Source organism: Cryptomeria japonica, chromosome 2, assembly GCF_030272615.1.
Source record: "Cryptomeria japonica chromosome 2, Sugi_1.0, whole genome shotgun sequence".
In the NCBI taxonomy this organism is placed as follows: Eukaryota; Viridiplantae; Streptophyta; class Pinopsida; order Cupressales; family Cupressaceae; genus Cryptomeria; species Cryptomeria japonica.
Window position 1 is genome coordinate 107,562,200 of NC_081406.1, and position 21,017 is coordinate 107,583,216.

General features: G+C 36.8%; 1 protein-coding gene across 1 annotated transcript in view; it reads left to right on the forward strand.

The window, feature by feature from the left end:
* The window catches only part of LOC131859402 (heat shock 70 kDa protein 18-like), an 87,841-nt gene that overhangs the window by 58,224 nt on the left and 8,600 nt on the right, over window positions 1-21,017 (forward strand). The window contains exons 2-3 of the mRNA XM_059213097.1: window positions 13,892-13,906; window positions 19,329-19,364. Coding sequence (XP_059069080.1) covers window positions 13,892-13,906; window positions 19,329-19,364 — 51 coding nt within the window. The remainder of the gene's footprint in view (window positions 1-13,891; window positions 13,907-19,328; window positions 19,365-21,017) is intronic.

Genomic DNA, 21,017 nt, shown 5'->3' on the forward strand with positions numbered 1-21,017 from the left:
ATGTAATAACTGAGTTGGCAGATTTCAAAATCTCGCACGTACACCGGGAAGGAAATAAAGTAATGGATCTATTGGCCAATCCGGTGGTGGGATATGTGGTGACCAAATGGTGGAGTAGTAGGGATTCTTTCCCCAAAAACCTATGCGAGCTGGCCAATGATGATTACGCCCACCTGTGTTAATCAATGATCTTTCATCATGATTTGATAGAGTTGATGGGGAAATGGCTCTTTTTTGTTTTCCCTAACTAAAGATCTAGAAACTTCCTTGGTGCTTGGATTTTCTATCTTATTGTGTGGCCCATTTTTTGCTACTATTTGGAGACTTTTTTGGTGTGGCCCATTTCGTGTGACTGTTTGGAGCCTTTTCTGGTGTGGCCCATTTTTTGTTATTCGGCAACCAGGAGCATAATGGGTGGGGACAATAACAAGCAAGAACCATCTACTTGCGAGAAATGGTTTTGAAAACAAGGATGTGTGGCAGGAAGTTGTTGATGGGGGAATCATCCCCTTCCTGGATCGACTTCATAAAAAAAGGGAACCTGAGGGCTTATTGAGCCGAGTATCAGATTGATGAAACCTTGGTGGCGACGGTCACTGGTCTAGCGATGACTAGAAAAAGATTTTATAGGGATAGGAAAATTGGGGAGGAGGACTTGATGAGTTTCTCTGACAAAGGCAAGGAGCACTCTAGAGTCACCAAGATGGCTGATGGAGGCTACAACAAGATAGATCTTATGGCTCCCTAGGAAGACATGGCTGAGTTAATCATGAGGTATATTACGCTCGATGGTAGATATGCCAACATCTTTTCCAATCATTTTAGGCATGGTAAAATCATTTATGTTCCTTTCTATCTGGCCTCCTCTTTAGAAAATAGCTTGGAAAAACATTTGGAAAATCCAAACAACCCTATTCTCCACGAAGGGCTTATTGTGCTCATCATGGAGTACGCTAAGTCCCTTGAAATTGTGCCCTCTCTAACTGAGACTGGCCAACAGACTAATATCCAAGATGTCTCTGACTCGGATATGGATTTGCAGGATAGTGGGGGTGCCATTCCTCTTAATGACCCTGATTATAATCCTGCAGAAGAAGGGGAGATGATGGTCACCCCTGGGACGTTTAGCAGTAAGAATCCTCCTAGATGGGTGGCCAAAAAATACAAAACCACCAGCAAACTGATTTCTAAGGCCGAGCCCCTCTCTTAAAAAAAGAAGCTGGTAGCTAAGGACTATGGTCTGAAGAATTTGGATCAGGAAATAAAATTGGGCATCCCCATCAATGTCCTGAAAGAAAAAAAGGGTACCATGGCCAAAGAAGACAACAGTGGGATACAGAGGACTGGTAATCTAATGAACCTAGTTATGGAAGCTACCAGAAGCTAGGAGAGCTACTGGAAGTGGGTGGAGAGAGAAATTAATACCCTTAAAGTGGGGGTTAAAGAGATTATTAAAATATTCACTTCTTCACCTGAGCCCAGCAAATCCGAGAAACTCATGATTATGACCCAAAAGCTCTCCCAGGATGTCGAGGTGATGAAATGCAATCATGAATAAATAATTGAAAAGGTGGTACAGTCTATGGTGGAGATAAAGAAAAGCCTCAAGAACATGGTTGACATAAGCAAAGAAACCATGAATAACAGTATAAAGGGGCTTGAAAAGATCAATGCCATGGTTGTTGATTATAGATCCTACCACAGTGAATCGGTGAAAGATCTTAGAGGGGAAGATATGGCTACTGGAGACAACAAAACCACTGGTCCTAGTTCCAGAACCAGAAGCAGGAGCAGCAACAAGGGTACCTCCAGATTCATTATGGAGGAGCTAGAGGAAATCAACAAGTTTTCCATCTAGAAGAACAAGGATCTGATGCACTCTCTTAATTGAGGGTTTTTCTTTTGTTTTGTCTTGTTAGTCTACATCTCTTTTGCTTTCGTGATTGTTTGGGGGTGCTCCCCTATTTTGATGTTGGTTCACGTCTGTTTGGCTGATGATTGGTTTATGTAAAACTTTTGGTTTCGGGTCCATGTAAAACCCATTTATCTTTATAAAAAATAATTTATTTCCTACATAACCCATGAGAGAAAAGAATGCATAAAATCTTATAGAATCACCATAATGTAAAGATCAAAATAGACAATCCAAAAGATAACACAAGATATATCCTAGGAAAACCCTCGTGAGGGAAAAACCCAAACTCCAAAAGCATCCATACTCCATTATATTATTTAGCCATAAGACAACATAGAGTTACAATGAATACATCTTAAACATCAAGCCCTCCAATGCATTCCCATGTGTCCAAGCATTAATCCACACATCCTATGTCTTTCTTAAAAATGCAATCCTCTAAAGGACTCAATATAATGATAGCTCAAAACCATTGGCCAAACTTAACCACTAAACATATGCTTTCTTTTAGAGACAAAAGCTCACACAAAAACAAGTAGTGGTAATGTAAAACTGTGTGCCACAAAACCATGTGAAAAAAATATGTGCTAACTACACCTTGACCCCGCATTTAATATTGGGTATTAAGTTTTCTCTTTTTAAATATATTTCCCTAATATTAAATAAATACAATATAATGTTACAATGTTACAATACAACTCATCAAGTGGCCCTGATAATATTCCCAAGGAATCTCTATATGTTACACACCCATATGCAACATCAAATGAATAAATAATACATTACATGTCTATGAGAAACTCACATAATAAATAAATATTACAATTATGAACATTATTATGCAAGGTGTGCAACACCTATTTTCCCAACAGAATTTCTTCTCAAAAACATGTATTTATTTTACGTAATCACAAGTTTTGTGGTCTAAATCTTAAGAGGTATCCCTTGGCAAGGTGAAGTTTGTGTTTACAAAGGTATATTTGAAAGAACAATGTAATAAGGGGGAAATGTTGGCACATATTACATTATTCTTACATAATTATTCTAATTACAACATCCTACACAAAATTCTATAATTACCCTGTAATTGTTCCCTTCTTGTATGTATTGGAACATGTATAATATTATGATTATTAAGAATTTACCCTCAATTATCAAGCATTCCTTGTGCCACAAAATTAATATTGTTGATATAAGATGGTAATTCATGTTGAGGCATTGACAAAGAGTACCAAAAATGATTGAAGAAAGGTCAAAACCAAGGTTTTGTAGCATGGCAAGAATGAAGGGGATTTCTATGTGGTCATAGTCTTAAAAAAAATGATTTTGATGAAAATAGAAGGCTATTGAGAATGCTAACCCCATTTTATTCCTTGAACACTATAATGTTGTTTAGGATATACCAAGATTTGATGAATCTTGTTTGTTTAGGTCTTAAAAAAAGTTGTAACATTGAGCATAGCTTGAGAGCAAATTCTTTGGGAATGACCTTATAGGAGACATTCGACGGAGTGATAGGATGCCAATTATTTATGTCCTCTAGATCTCTAGTTTTAGGTATGAATGTAATATTTGCTTTTCTAATCAAATTTCCTAATGACCCAATATGCATAAGAGACACTCAACATAGTGATAGAGTGCCAATTATTGATGTCCTCCAAATCCCTATTTTTAGGTATGAATTTAATATTTCCTTCATTAATCAAATTTCCTAGTGAGTCGGTATGCATAGGAGACATTCAATAGAAGTATAGGGTGTCAATTATTAATGCCCTCTAGATCTCTAGTTTTAGGTATTAATTTAATATTGTCTTTGTCAATAAAATTTCCTAATGACCCAGTATACATGGATTGTAGAAAATCCTTATGGAGATCACTAACAATAGTGTCCTAAAAGTCTTTGTAAAAATAATAGGGGAATTTGTCAAAGTTAGGAGATTTTTCACTACACTTGGAGAAACAACTTCTTCAAGGTCATCTTAAGAAAATAAGTGATCGCAAAAAATGCATTGAGCATCGGATAGCTAACAAAAGATACCCTTGACATATTGCTACAATCCAAGATACCCTCTATAAGTATTATCTTGGGCCACAAAGATAATTTAGTAATGTCCAACAAAAGCTTAGAGAATATTTGGTGATCCATGAAGGATTTGATGACCTCCATGAATTGTCTTATAGTATGAGAGGTATGGCATGCACATAAAGCCTAGAAAAACTCCTTTGAAACCTTGTTACTAATTTTGAGCTACTATAATTTGGAATTGATTTGAGAATTGTGGGTATAATCTGCATCTACAATTTTCATTGTAGGTATAGTTGAGAAAGCCAAAGTTGGGCAATAGGATCAAACAATTGAGATTCTGAGGTGATGACTACTTGAAAAGCATCCTAATTTTAGCATCATATGAGAAGCAATGGTAGAAGGCCAATTTAAACCCTAAAATATGAAGAAACTAGCAATAATAATTATGACAACATTCCTCCGCTTGATCAAAATAATATCATGTAAGGGGTATTGGTCAATATTCTTGACATGTTGGACATGAGCGGATGTGGCCTTGTGAGTAAGCAAAGCCATATTAAGGAAGAATTGACCCTTCATAGCTTAAGAAGGCACAATTTATATTCACTATTAAATCATATAGAGAAGTGGTGAGACAAGAAAACATCCACTAATGGTTTGATGGGTAAGGAATGACAATTAGCAAAAGTAAAGAGGGATTGTATCAAAATTATGGTACAATCAAATCATTTTAAAACTCTCTCAACCATGTCTTTCAATTTGGTCCATGTGTACCAAGGTGATTGACCTATGTGAAAGTCAGAGTTACGGTTGAAAAGACTCAATGTATGACATGTGTAGAACCAAGCATCCCTTTTTCAAGTTGCCAAGCATATAGGAAGAGTTTCACATTTACTTTGGGGCAATTGAATCATATAAAAACTTCCTCATGCACAACCAAAGTGGTGGTTGGCATCAAATTAAATATGTAACACCAAAGGTTCAATCTTTCGATGGCATCATCAAAGGAATAGACATTAATTACTTCAAATTAATAATTACACATATGGAAAAGGGCCCAATACCACTCTATTATTTGGGTCACATCTATGATCAACCAAAAGATGATACCATGTAGGGGAGAGGGAGGCAACAACTCTGCCACCAGAGATTACTTTAGTGGTGAATATTCGCCAATGGCGAATTTTTCACGTCGGCGACCTGGGAAATGGCGAATATTTTATACTGACTAGGGGTGGCCATGTCGCTAGAAAATTATCAATTTCCATCAAATTCATGGCCCGATCATCATATGTTGTATGTAATTAAATTTTTCTATGCGAGGATTATTCCAATACAATATACGATGGACGCACAGTAAATTTAATTTTTTCGCCTACACTCTCCGAGGTTGCCTTAATAGATGACCATAATTCACCTATAGGAATATGAAGATTTGTTAGCTAGGAGGACTCAATTTGCCTGACATTATACCGACGTGTGTCTCCATTCACCCCAACTTTTGCCAATTATTTGGACAACCCATAATTGCCTCAAAAATTACATAAGTCTTGTTATAGTTACGCGGGATTCACCAAATATTTGTATACCATATAAAATTCCCATAGAATTTTCCATATAAGGATTGGTATAAATACATTCAAAGATCAAATCTATCTCTACACAATCTGGTGGGTTCTAGGCTCTGAATTCTGATCAATAGCAAAGTTTCAGACCAAGGAAAATCATTGATGTTGACTACATTAGCAACTGCTAGTGACCTAAAGGTGAGCGATCATATTTTTGATGTGTTATAATAAGAGAGACAAACTTTATTGCATTTTATGCTAGAAGATGTAAAGGAAAAAATAAGAGAGACAAACTTTATTGCATTTTCTTTGAATGAAGTTACGACAGTAGACAATACTTCATGGGTATGCATGCATGTTTATACTGTATAGAATCGTGCCCGCCATCCTCATCTACTATCTGTTGCTAAAATGAAGGAGAGTGTGACAACAAAAAAATTATTTCAACTAGTAAAGAAAATTTTAATTGAATATGGAGGTATGGATGACATGACGGTTGCCAAAAAATTGGTTTGTGTTGGAGAAAATGGAGTTTCAGTAATGCAAGGTCACAGGAATGGTCTTTGTATAAATATTGAAACATGATTTGCACCGTACATTAATGCAATTCACTGCATGGATCACATAATGAATCTAGTTTTTGGAATTGTGAGAAAGTATGCTTCGGTAAAAAAAATTGAAATTTTAATCAAAGAGAGCTACTCACACTTTTGTCGAAGTCCCAAGCAATTTATAAAATTTCAACACTTTGTTGATGGAATAACTGATGGGATAAGCTTCTCAAGGATAATGATACAAGATGAATCTCTTTGGATTGTCCAGCACATCGATTTTTTTTAGAATATTCATCCTTGATTGGACTATTTCACACAACTCATGACGAATCAGATCAACCAAAATTTCCTGACCTTCTTTAGAGGTTAAGTAATCTAGAGACACTCTTAACTTTAGTAGCTTTTCTACCAATGCTAGAGGAAATGAGGAATATTATGGAGGATGCCCAAAAAAGAGCTTTGTATATTGCAGAATATGCTATGCTGCGTAAGATGGCATGCATGACCCTCGACAATCTCTATCGAAATCAACCAACACTATCTGATGAAAAATTTGTTAAGTGGCGGACACTCACAAATTTGAACAATCCTGATAACTTCTTACAAATTGGTGCAAACGGGGAGGTATGTGCCAATGTATGGCGAGTTGAGATACCAATGCACTTCTATGCCACGGTCGACCCCGAGGAACCAGGAAAGCGCCCTAGGAAGCAACTACCAAGAGTTACAAGGGAAGATTTTGACAAGATTGTTGATTCTATAACTACTTCTATGAAGAAAATTACCTATGATCTTTCCTCACAAATTAGAAGAAGATTCCCTCCTGACAACCTACTCGAAGCCATGTCTATTGTGTTTCCTCAATATTGGAGCCTCAACTGACTTTGATAAAACAATTTTGCATATCCAGAGAATTGAATGGAGTAACTATAAATGGAATATTAGATGAAACTCATCATAGAGAGAAATCATCTCATTTTGTATACACTATGAGGGAACAATATGGCACAATTTGGAGAACCCTCGCAAAAAGGGATCAATAACAAGGTTTTGGAAATGTACAGCTAAGAACGTAGCGTTGCATGATTCAATGCTAGAATATTTGAAGCTTGTTGATTTATGTCTTACCATGATATTGGGTTCGGTGGAAGATGAGATAGTTTTTTAGTGCTTTGGGGTTCCTAAAATCAAAGCTAAGAAACAAACTAGACAAAAATTTGGAAAATTGCTTGAGGCTCTATACATCTAGATATGATGTCCACACTTTTCCTTATGATAGGGCACAGCAAATCTGGAGGTCCAAATGTGAAAGAAGAGGTTTAGGCAACACTTCAAACCAAATTGCTAGTGGGACTATTGACTCGTGTACTGGACCTATTGGTAGCATTGAGATGCAGTTCAACAAAGGTATGCAAACTCAAAGTGAAGAAAACACAGACAAGAATCAAGAAAGCTCTGAATTTGATGAGGATGAATGGCAACTATAAGAGATTGGTATTTATTAATCTTATTATTGTATCTCATCATTCATATTACAAAAGCATATTATTATGGTTGATAACTTGATGATATTTTATGAGTCTCAACTTTTTGCAATTAGAATTTAATATTGATTTGTAATTGTATTTTTCAACTTTCTATTTCCAAATTCAAAATAGCATAATAAAAGACCATTATGTGTTTATTGATACAGAGATGTTTATTTAGACATGTTTGAGAAGTTAGATTTTCATTAATTCTTTTAAAATATATCCATATGATACAATTCTTTCAATACACCACTTTGTGTGATTCTCCATGCAAAAATCAATACAACGTTTTTGCAAATGACCCCGAATTCCCTTTTATAGAAACAAGGGAGAAACAACAACTTCAACTTGATTTGCAACATGTGAAGACTCAACATCAAAATCCCAAACTCAAGCTTTAGTACAAATTTAGTTTTACATGGCCATCACAGACCAAATTAGCAATTTAACAACTGCCACATGACTGATGTCTCAGGTTCAAAAAACTGAGTTCAAATTTAATATTAATTCAATCCATGAAAAATTAAATATAGATAATAGTAGTGCCCAAAACCTAGTAATCAAAAATAGAGAAATGCAAAAATGTTAAAACTTGGGAGAATTTGAGAATACAAATTTATAGGCTAAAGGTTTGCACTGTGCATCATATATTCCTAGGCTGGATTAGCAATAGCGAGTGCTAGTTTTTTCTTGTTCACAAAAAATAGTTATTTCAACTGATGCCAACTTCCAAACAGAAAAAATATAAAACCTTGAAATTAAGACTAAAAGCAGAAAACTGTGCAATACATACTATGATTCTTACGATTTACGTGCCAGTTTTTGTAGGGTGCTCCACTCTTCGTCTAATGGAAGGTCAATATTATTTAAACTATGGAAAGTCAACTGCAACTTCATCAACAATCTATATTTAGAAGAGTGACTTGACATCACTGTTTCACCCAATACTCCATTCATAGTTGTAAATGGTTTGATGAATTCTAGAACGCTTTGGGGAGTTGTGTTCTTAGGAAGCAAGCCTAACTCAGACTTCATTTTTATCTCCATGTTTGTTTTGCAAGATTATTTTCCAATGAATTTATTTGATGGGTCAATAGTCTTAGGCAAACCAAGTTTAATCAAAGTAGTTGTCTTTTCTTGCAGCTTCAATATCTTTTTGCCACATTTATCCATAACTTTTGATGTTTCCCTTAGTTTTTGGCATTTTTGAAGGATAGATGATGTCTTAACTGTGGCATCAATATGGCTCTTAATTCCCTTAGATGCCAAATAGTTGTCATTGGTACTATAGACTACTTGCAAAATATGGTTTTCCATATTCTCTTTTGAATAAACATGTATGCTCTTCTCAATGTGCCCTTTGATTTTCATATAAACTATTCCCAGACTTTCATTCAATTCAAACCATTCACACAACTTGTCACTCTGCATTATTTGTCCCCAAATTTTTTCTTGTATATACTTTGTTGTATTTTTCATATTATCTTTAAATCTATCCTTCGAAGTTTTAATTTTATCATTTGCATTGTGCAGGTCTTCTTTCATTTGTGCACATTTTTTCTTGTCTTCCTCTACTTCCTTTTCCAAATGTTTTGATTTTTCCTTCTCATGATCCAATAGGTCTTGTATTTTTCTTATTTCGGCAGTAGCAAACTCATAACTTTTGTATAATTTTTGAAAACTGTCTCTTTCCTCATCAAATTTTTTACTACTTTTAGCCAGTTTTTCTCTCAAGTCCTTCAATTCTACATCCATCTTTTCTTGCTCTGCAATTTCTACTACAGAGCCTAAATTTTTTATCCTTTTTCTGTAAATCATTGCACTTGTTATCTGTTTCTTTCCTCTTTGATTTTTCACTTGCTAGGTCTACTTGTAAATTTTCTATTTGTTTCTCCAATTTATTTTTTCTCTCTAACTTTAGCAGTGAAGTGTAGACCACTTCGTTAGTCCTTTTTGACACACTAATTTTTTCCACATTATGTACTTTGGAAAAATCCATTTGGAGGGTGCTAACTTGAAATTTAGAGGGATCTATCTGACTGTGTGGTGGATTTTTATCTTTAGTTGGTTTCATAACAACCATAAACTCCATCATATCTTTGTGTGGGTCATATGTTGGAAATACCTTGTTTGTTGCAGGTTGTTCATCTAAAACTTCAGTCAGGGCAACCCTATGAAATGCTCTCTTTTTTTCTTTATTTGCATTTGTTGTGTGTTCAAATTTATCATAGTAATCACGTAATTGAAAAACTGGGCTTGTTGAAGCATTTGAATGTTTGAAAGGTGAAATGGGAATAATAGAGGCTCTAGTTCCACCTATGCCTCTAGTTTTAACTAATGCGTTACTAGGATTACCAACAACAATTATTGATCTTGTCCCACTGTCACTTTCATGTGTATATTTTATAATCTTTTGAGGGGTCTAATCTGAAGCTGCAAATGATAGATTTGTAGTGTCAGTGGAACTTGATATAGGGTTCTGAATAGTATGAGTTTCTACCACTAGTGGCCTCTTGCGAGAGATATTTTGTTGTTGCCCTTGTCCAACACCAAGACAACTAGTTTCAATAGTAGTATCCATGCCAACCCCATCAATCATAGTAGCACTTGACTGAACACTAATAGGAATACTATCCCTAGATCCCCCACTAGTGGCAGTGGCACTTGATTGACCACCAATGAGAATACCATGATGTAGTGGTGGTTGTGGATTTGAACCTAAAACAAATGTAGGTGGACCCTGAGGGTAATGAGTAGTACCTTTATGTGATGAATCTGAAGGATCAAGTCCAATGACTGGTTTAACAGGAGCTTTTGATTTTAAATTTGATGGAAGTTTTACCTCAAGTGGATACCAAATGCCTTCTCCTCTAGGACCTAGATTGCCACCTTCAAAACCCATTTTTTCCACAATGTTTGCCAGTTTGCTATATTTTTCTTTCATGGAATCATTGACTCCACCTAATAATTTAGGGACTGTAGTAGTTGTTGGAGTAGGCTCAACCTCATACTCATTATCATCTTCATTCTTGTCATGTGTTGTTGTGGGATGCTCCATATTCCACAATTTGCTAAACTCTTCATTCTCGTCGATGGTCTCAAATTTTGTACTGGTCTTTGGTTCTCCGAGATTCTTCCTCACAGTCCAAAAATCATTTATTTTGGTTTGAGTCCAATAAATTTCTTTACATTCTTGTAGAATTGTTTTCGGAATAGATTTGTTAGATGGATTGGCATATTTTTGGTAGAAATTGTACGACCTCCTATTTTGGATGCCCTGGCCCTCCTTTGTTGTCCTCTGTGTGTGCAACGCCATAATTTGTGATGACATTTCTTCTATTGAAATGTTATTGTCAACAACAATTTTCTCTATCTCTTTTTAACTTCATCCTAGGAGTCCATGTTTCTAAGCTTATCTATCAATGGTTTACTTTCATGTTGACATAATGTTGAAGAGCTCCCATTTTTCTTAAGCCTTGCTTGAACTACACCGATTGGATCATACTGCTAGAGACCCTCATCACCAAAGCTAAAAACTATTAAAAAATCATGTGCCACATTGAATGCTTTTCTCTCAAATGTAAACCCTCCACATGAGAAAGGAAAGGAAGGAAATATGCTCTTCTTTTGCTAACCATGGAAGTGCCTATCTGTGCTCTCCTACTGTCGTACATATTCCAATACAAATACCCTCTCTAGCACATGTATTGGAAGTATGTATGGTTTTACTGTTGATCCATAAAACCTTAACATATTGTATTCTTCCATGAAGAACCAGTCAGCCAATTATATTTGACTTCCAAGTTTAATGCAATCTCTACAGACACAGGCAATCTAGGCATTGGAGTGCTAGTAATTTCCCTATGCATTGGTGCCAAAAAGAAGTCTACAAAATGGTTGTAGTTCTTTCTGTTATCATGCATCCTTATCTTTGGTGTCCATTCATATATTGGACACTTTTCTCTATTCCAAGTCTTCTCATCAAGATTATAGTTCACAATTTGAAGATTGTTGGTCTCTAATATTGCACGATACTTGGATAGAAGGAGATAACACAAGTAGGATGAGAACCTAAATGTCTTACAAGAACCTTTTTTGATCATTAGTAATTGTTTTTGCATGGATTGAACAACATGCTCAACAAAATTATATCTTACTGGCTAAGTTACACAATGGATATCAAAAATCATTTCAAGAATGAGAGCACCCACTTCCCTATCATTTTCCAATCCCAAGCAAAATGTTAGCAAGGAAATAGTATCCTAAACCCATGGAACAAAAATGTTAGAATCATAAGGAGGCTTATGATTCTGATCCAACGGAGTACCAGTACCTATACCATGCATTATTAGAGATTTGATAAATGAATTTTTGTGACTTGGATCGAAACTCTCATAATTATTTGCCAGCTTTCCTAGGTCAATGTGGATGTTTGAGTTTTGTGCTTCAAACCCTAGGTTCAACAAACGAGAAAATTCTCCCACGTTTATGGATAGAATTTCCTCTTTAGCATTTTTATTGACAATTGTTTTTTAATCTGTAAAGCAGAAAATTGCGATCGAACCCTAGTTGCTCTCCCCTCTTCCAACTCCGAGGAGAGAGAAGGGAGGTTCGCTAGGATTCGATGGTTTTCACTTAAGGGAGAGACTTTACATTCAAAAGAGGGGTTGAAACTCATAAGATCCAATCCCACACAATGTAAGATTGGATGCTAAATGAATTTCAAGGGTTAGGAAAGCAAGGCTACCCTCGTTTGTAAAGAATGTTGTTAAGGAAATTAAGCTAGGAATGCATAGAAAGCCATAAAGATTCGCTTATAAACTGAGTTTGGGTTATAGGATGAAGCTGCGGACCTAGAATTAGCAGTAAAATGTCGATACGGCGCTGTCCTGTAAATTTGAGCAAAAGTTGTCGGGAGGATGGCACCCGGCGCCACGGTGCTCCGAAAAATCCGCGAAACGAAGGGGGATCCGTTCGTCTCTGCACAGGGATTCCAGATCTTCAATCTCAGCCGCGTACCTGCAACCTACACATAGAAAAGTGAAGACGATTGGGGGGTTAGGGATTAGGGGTTTGCCTTTAGGTCAAACCCCGGTTTTGGAATTAACCAAGAAATGAGCAAGTGCTGTAAATGACTGTAATGTAAAACAAGTACTAATACCTTGTTCTAAGGATGTTTGTATCCTTATGTGTGAAGGTTTAGATGTTGTTGTTTGTTGTATGTTGTAGTAGCATGTAGTAAGTGATCTCCTCTTCAATGGTTGAATCCTTGACTTGAATGCAACACTTAGCCTTGAATGGAGACTTGAAATGATCAATTGCTTGAATGCTTGAATGCTTGAGTATAGTTTCCACGCTTTGTACACATATCCTCTTCATATATCAAATGAGAGAGAAAATGTAGTTTATATACTTGTCAATTAGGGCTGATAGACTGATTTTCCCGACCTTAGGCTGACCAGGAAATATAATTTCCAAATTGCAAACAAAAAGACCCGCAATCTCCTTAGGAGACTGGGCCCAAAATAGGACCCAGGGACCAGGGCGCTGGGCGCCCTGGTCCCACCTCCCGGGACAGCAGGGTGCAAGGAGGTTCAGGCCAGGGTGCTTGAGAAATGCAGTTTTCAGTGTCGTGAGCAAGTTTCGGGGTCTCCATTCAGGTTGCGTGTTGCGTCGCCATCGTGAAGACCAAAATGCAGTCGAAATTGCAAGTGTCGCAATTTTAGGACGCTACATTTAGCCCCCACTTTAGCGGGAGTATGTGAGCTCATACTTCCGGTAAAGTACAAGGAAACAACATTGAAAGACTTTCACCACGTCAAGGAGGCAAGATACACCAAGCCCCCAGTGGACTAAGGATCTTACGACTTCGATTGACAAAGTAAAAGGGAAGATCACGAGGGAGAACCACGACTGTCAGTAGTAAGGTTCCCTCACTATGAGTCATGCAAAAGAAATACCAAAAATTTTCAAGGCAAAGCTAAGTTCGCCAAGAAATTTTCAAGTATCTTGAAAGGATAGACAGGGTGTATGCCCCCCTACGTTAAAGCGATCGCACATGCCTCAACGGGGGTGATTGTTTTAACATAGTGATACACATAAGAAAGGAGAAGGGAAAGGAGCACGTTATCGCAAAGATTTAGCCCCCAAGTGTGAGATAAACCCAAGGATACAAACACAAAGCACGAGGTGACTTCGCTTTCCTCGGGGTCAGTATGCTGTATGATAAGTCATGTATATATATCATATGTATGTATGCATAATTGTTCTTCATTCCCCAATCAAGGAAGGTCACCTAGAAGAAGGGAACACATGTGTCTTTTGAGTCAACATGAGAGAGACCAAAGAGATCTCAATGCTTTGCATCGTCCTCAAGTAGACAACACTAAGGACGACAAATAGAAGAATGAGAATAACATATAGAAGAAGTAACAAAAGAGAGGGGGAGAGAATCTACTATGCTAATGTAACTAGTCTAGCATGTCATCTACCCCCCGATCTTACTGATCAATGTTTTGGGAAGGCAGGGAACACGCTAGAGGAGGAACATCCAACACAGCAGATGGAGCTATCACAAGATCCAAACAAGGGCTATGTTCATGTTCCAAGCCACGTTGTTCTTGTCTAGGAGCTAGGATAAGTGCTTTAGAAAATTCATTAGATAAATGGTTATCAACATCAACAAGTTCATATTCACTATCAGAAGCAAGAGGAGTAACATTTTCATCATGAATAACATTTTCATCTATATCATCATCAAGATTTATAGAAATAGGATCTTTAACTCGCACAGGATCAAGACCATCATGCATCTTATGTTTAGGAGATTTAGGCTCAATGTCCGGCTGAGGAGAAAATGGAATAATGCTTGTTGAAGATGTTTTTGGAGATCGTAAATTTTGAGAAGCAGCTGCTTGAGCCCTAAGATGATGTTTTCGTCGGCGTTCACATGCAGAACGATTTCATCTGGTCTTAGTAGAAAGTGGAGAGGATAGAGGAGGAGGAATGTTCTCATCCTTATCACTTGGGTGTTTAGGTTGTGGTCTCTTAGGCTGGATAATAGGAGAAGAAGAAGGTCTCTTTTCTCTATAAAAGGCAAGAGGAGGAACTGCTCCATATAAAGGAGGAATTTTTGGTTTAGGAAGAAGACCAAGTCCATCATGACGAGGAGGTATAGGTCTACTTTTAGAAGTTTTATTAGGCATAGACATAGTCACATCCATGGGGATGGGTTGGGAATCTTCTTGAGGAAAGACATTAGTTTTATCTTTCAAAGGAAGAATTTCCTTCTCAAGAATGATAGGAATGTCAAGTTTAGGTGTTCTACGTTCACTTAAAGATAGGATCATATCTGTTTTCCACTTTTGATAATATTTAAAAAGATGATCACTTCACGGGGGAAGAGATTGGAATTGTTTAGGCCAAAAGTAATCAATAGGAACACTAGAGGTTCTTTCAGCTGGTTTAAAGAGACTATGATTGACAGTAACAACTTCACCATTATGGGGAAATTTCAAACACTTGTGAATAGGAGAAGCAATAGCCTTCATGGAAGATAGCCAAGGATAGCCAAGCTTCACACGAAATTGTTCGGAAGATGGAATAATAGCAAAGTTCACATCAAGGGATTTGTTATGGACCTCAATAGGTAATGTAATAGAACCAATTGCAGGAGAAGAAAATGCATCAAATAATTTCACAACCACATCTGTTTTATCATAGATCACTTGATTCAATTGCAAAGTAAAAAGAAATTCTTCAGTAATAATATTAACCATGCACGAAGGGTCAATAAGCACTCCACGGCAAGGTGTATTCTTGACTTTTTCAACTACGTATAAAGGACCATCAGGTGCTCTAATGGTTTCACTAGAATCAAATGTGATGGAAGGTTCTCTAGGGATTTCTTGCTGCTCTATAAAGTTAATCACATTCGGAGTCATAGACACAAGACCATCAGATGAGAGAGAGGAATCATTAGCCTCAATCACATTAGAAGTATGAGAAGTATGAGAAGGTAATGGATCAGTAAAAATCTAAAGATTTTGGTTAGGAGGAGCTATGTAGATGTGTTGGCTTTATCATTCACTCCAGAAATAGAGATAGTATTATTATCAATCAAATCTTGAATTTTACCCTTTAAAGAAAAACATTTTTCAGTATCATGACCAGGCTGACGATGAAAATGACAAAAAGCTTTATGATCAAAATAAGGTGAAGTAATCTTTGCAGGATCAATTTGTCTTATAGGAGGAAGAGTAAGCACATTTTGTTCCAATAACTTATTCATAATACCATGCAATGATTCATTCAAAGGAGTATACTTTCTTTCTTTCTTGAAAAATTTAGAAATAGGAGGCACACCTGATGCTGCATTCACATTGTTGTTGATGATGTTTTCATTGAATTTGATGGAATATTTGTTCGGTTTAAACTTCCCAAATGGTTGTTGACTACTATCACCCTTATCACTCGGAGCCATAGGATGTGATTGTTCCATTTGACTCACAGTCAGTTGATAATTGTGAAGAGTGGCACACAACTGTTGGAAAGAAGTAAACTCAGAAAACAGAAGTTTGTCTCGAATATCTTTTTGTAAATTAGAAATAAAGATTCTTTGAATATCATTATCAAGCATTGGAAAAGAAATTTGAGCATACAAATGCTTATATCTACCAATGAAATCAGTCACTTTTTCTTTAACACCTTGTTTACAATGCATTAAATCAATCAAAGTAACTTTAGGACTTATATTGTTTTGAAATTGTTGAATGAAAGCATTTGCAAGTTGTTCAAAAGAAGTAATAGAATAAGAAGGCAACGAGCAATACCATTGTAGGGCTTTGTCTCTTAATGTTCTAGTAAATAGTTTCGCAAGCAACCTTGGGTCATAAGCAAAATCAGTACAGATTGTTTGAAAAGTCTTAACATGTGTTAGAGGATCTCCTTTGCCATTATAAAGTTCCAAATGCGGGATTTCAACATGTTTAGGAGGGATAGCTCAAACAATGTCAAGAGAAAGTGGACTCGCAACATCAAATGTGGGCACACTAAACTTAGATTGATTCATAGAGGCAATTTGTTGCTGTAAAGAAGAGACAGTTTGTGCAAGATTATTAATGGTCGCTTCAGTCGAAGAGTTCATATTAGGTGTGTTAGATTGGGATGGAGGTGTTATGTTATTGAAAGAAGGTAGAGAGTAAGGTGGTGGGACCCTATGATAGTCAACCATAGGGGATGATTGGATAGGAGGAACACAAGGAGGAATGGAATGGTTGAATGAATTGCCCCCTTGCGTCATGTTCATTTGTGAAGATGTAATAGGAACACTCATTGAAGGAATGTATGAAGAAATCGGATTGAATGAAGGAAGAGGGTTAATTGAAGAAGAGGGATTGCCCCCATGACTGGTAATCACAGGAGGAATGTCTTGTATAGAAGTAGCCATGACGTTTGATGTAAAGGTAGGTATGCTAGCAATAGGAGTTGTCAAAGGAATAGAATGATTGACTTGTGTGGGAGGTTGTGTATAACCTAAAGTTTCAGCACAACTCTTTATAGGCATCACATTCGAATCCACAATGTGTGCAATACCACGCAAGATATCAATTCCATTCTTATCACTTTGAAGCATATGTTTTAGACCCTCAATTAAAGGAAGAGCTTGACTATCGGGATACTCATGAGACATCCATTGGTCAAAATCATCAAATTGATTATCCAATTTTGAAAGTTGTTCAACAGAAACCTCATGGAGAGCTTCTTCATCATTAGGAGGATTAGAGGAATTACCCATGTCCTTGTTAAAAAGGCTACTCAAATTAGGTTCCATCTCCTCGGTTGTTAAACCTCGGAAAGACTTAATTCTACGGCTTCGTCTAACGGGAATAGTGGAAGTAGGGCTTGTTGTTGTAAAACTCATGCACTAGAGAAGGAGAAAAGATTTTGATTTTAGAGGTAGCAATTTGCAGTAAAATCAGCCAATCTTCCAAATTTAAGCTGTTAAATGCAATCACGACAGTCTCCCGAAATTTCGGAAAAAATGTTCAGGACCGTGGCGCTCGGAGTGCAACACGGTCCTTGCAACTTTTTTCAAAATTTGCAGGGATGAAAGGTATGATGATTTTAGAGCTAATCTGAAAAAATTGAGGGATTTTATGATCTATAGATAGGCCAAATTAAAGTTGCAATCTCAAAATTGAACCCTACCAAGATTGTCGAAAAATGCAAAATTTTGAATTTTGAAAAAAAGAGAAGGAAACTGAAATTTTGAATTTTATGATTTTAGAGTGAATGTCAAAAGCAATGCAAGTTTTGAAATTTAAAAATTGACTCAATTTCACGCAAAATTCAATTTTGAAAGCGGAAATCAAAGTTGTTGTAATTAAGCACTTAATTTCAAAAGTCACCAATTGCAAGAATTTGAATAAAGCACTGAAATTTCGGATGAATGCAAACACAATTTTCAGATTTAAGATAGTAAGAACACAATTTTGACACAAAATTTCAATTTCGATGATTTTTGAATGATTAGAAGCCCTAAACCAAGCAATCAGAAGACCAACTTTGACTGTAATTTTGAAAGTGTTATAATTGATAAAACCAGCCAAAATTCTGGATTTTAGCAGGAAAATACAGTAAGATCTTGCTCCCGAAATTTCGAAAAAAATCTCAGGGATGATGGCGCTCGGCGCCACAGTCCTCGCAACTTTTTTCCAAATTTTCAGGGATGAAAGATATTGTGATTTTATTGCGGAATCCAAAGTTACAGCTGATTTGGAGATGTTTTGATCAGTGAAATTGTCGGACAAAGATTGAATTAAGAGGGTTTCAAAAATTAGGGTTTTGACATTTAACCACTTAATTTTCAAAATTAAAGCACAAATATGAATTGATAATTTATAATAGAAAAACAGATCTGAAGCAAGCATTAATAATTAAACATTTCGCAAGTTCAATGTTCAAAAAGAAAATTTAGGGTTTTTATGCAATCACCTCTAAAATTTTGCAAAAGATCAAACATGGAAATGTAATCAAGGAATCAATTTTCAGATCTAAGCATGAAAAATCAGAAAGGATGTTCATGTCGGGTTCACCAAAATGTAAAGCAGAAAAATCGCGATCGAACCCTAGTTGCTCTCCCCTCTTCCAACTCCGAGGAGAAAGAAGGGAGGTTCGCTAGGATTCGATGGTTTTCACTTAAGGGAGAGACTTTACATTCAAAAGAGGGGTTGAAACTCATAAGATCCAATCCCACACAATGTAAGATTGGATGCTAAATGAATTTCAAGGGTTAGGAAAGCAAGGCTACCCTCTTTTGTAAAGAATGTTGTTAAGGAAATTAAGCTAGGAATGCATAGAAAGTCATAAAGATTCGCTTATAAACTGAGTTCGGGTTATAGGATGAAGCTGCGGACCTGGAATTAGCAGTAAAATGTCGATACGGCATTGTCCTATAAATTTGAGCAAAAGTTGTTGGGACGATGGCGCCCGGCGCCACGGTCCTCCGAAAAATCCATGAAACGAAGGGGGATCCGTTCGTCTCTGCACAAGGATTCCAGATCTTCAATCTCAGCCGCGTACCTGCAACCTACACACAGAAAAGTGAAGACGATTGGGGGGTTAGGGATTAGGGGTTTGCCTTTAGGTCAAACCCCGGTTTTGGAATTAACCAAGAAATGAGCAAGTGCTGTAAATGACTGTAATGTAAAACAAGTACTAATACCTTGTTCTAAGGATGTTTGTATCCTTATGTGCGAAGGTTTAGATGTTGTTGTTTGTTGTATGTTGTAGTAGCATGTAGTAAGTGATCTCCTCTTCAATGGTTGAATCCTTGACTTGAATGCAACACTTAGCCTTGAATGGAGACTTGAAATGATCAATTGCTTGAATGCTTGAATGCTTGAGTATAGTTTCCACGCTTTGTACACATATCCTCTTCATATATCAAATGAGAGAGAAAATGTAGTTTATATACTTGTCAATTAGGGCTGATAGACTGATTTTCCCGACCTTAGGCCGACCAGGAAATATAATTTCCAAATTGCAAACAAAAAGACCCGCAATCTCCTTAGGAGACCGGGCCCAAAATAGGACCCAGGGACCAGGGCGCTGGGCGCCATGGTCCAGGGCGCTAAGCGCCCTGGTCCTGAGGGACCAGGGTGCTGGGCGCTTTGGTCCCACCTCTCGGGACAGCAGGGTGCAAGGAGGTTCAGGCTAGAGTGCTTGAGAAATGCAGTTTTCAATGTCGTGAGCAAGTTTTGGGGTCTCCATTCAGGTTGCGTGTTGCGTCGCCATCGTGAAGACCGAAATGCAGTTGAAATTGCAAGTGTCGCAATTTTAGGATGCTACATAATCTTCATCATGATTTTTGGCTCAGACCATGACAAAATCAGGGTACGGGAATACTTCAGGTAACACCATGCTTCCCAATCCAGCATCCCACGATGCGATTTTATTTGTTCTTTGTTTTAACATTGTGTTGAAAACATTAAATTTTGCCCTGGTTGGATCTGTTGCCTTACTAGACATTCTATATCTAATATCTATGATATGCTTTTCACCATGGATAGAAAGGTCATAAATATCATGGTATTCATCAGTGAAACCTGGTGTTTTAACCAGTTCGGTTAGGTAAAAAAAAAATCACTTGGCTTCCTGTTGAACTACTGCTTCCTGTTTTCCCCATCATTGTTATTATTAATAATTCAAAATAATGCTAGATACAAGCCTAAAAAATGTTAACCCTCAAATTGAACCACAAGATTAAAAAAAAGTAAGAAAGGCGAGATGTACGTGCTCTAGATTTTACCCGAAATTTCTATTTCACCAGATTGGCACAAACAGTCTTTGTTGCAACTTGCATTCCTCAATCTAGTAGTTGTTTCTGAATCTCCCTCAATTTACTGGTTTCAAGTTTGTCCATGAAATGAAATATGATTATTATTTATTATTTATGAGTCACTTATTTTAAAAACACTGAAAAGTAAAAATGTAATACCTAAAGGGCAAAATATCTAGAAGCCAGTTGTAATTTTATAAATTACTATTAATATCTATTCGCTGGCAAAGGACAAAACATTCATTGCTTCAGTATAAATTCTGAGGACATTAAATGTAAAACGTTCAATTCTGGGTAAAGTTCTCACAAATGTGTTCACTTCCCACATTTGGGCTGAAATCCACCCTAAGTCATTGATTTGTGCTCATCCAACAGACAATGGTATCTGTTGTCAATTGTTGTGGGTCCCATGATTTTTGCCATTTTTTGAGCACGTCACCACACTCGAGTCATTTTTCTGGACTCTTTTTTAAGTCTTTTTAATTCTTCAACTTCCGCCAGAAATAGATCTTTATAGACTTAATTATATTTAATTAAATGTAAAACATTCAATTCTGGGCTAAATTCTCACAAATGTGTTCACT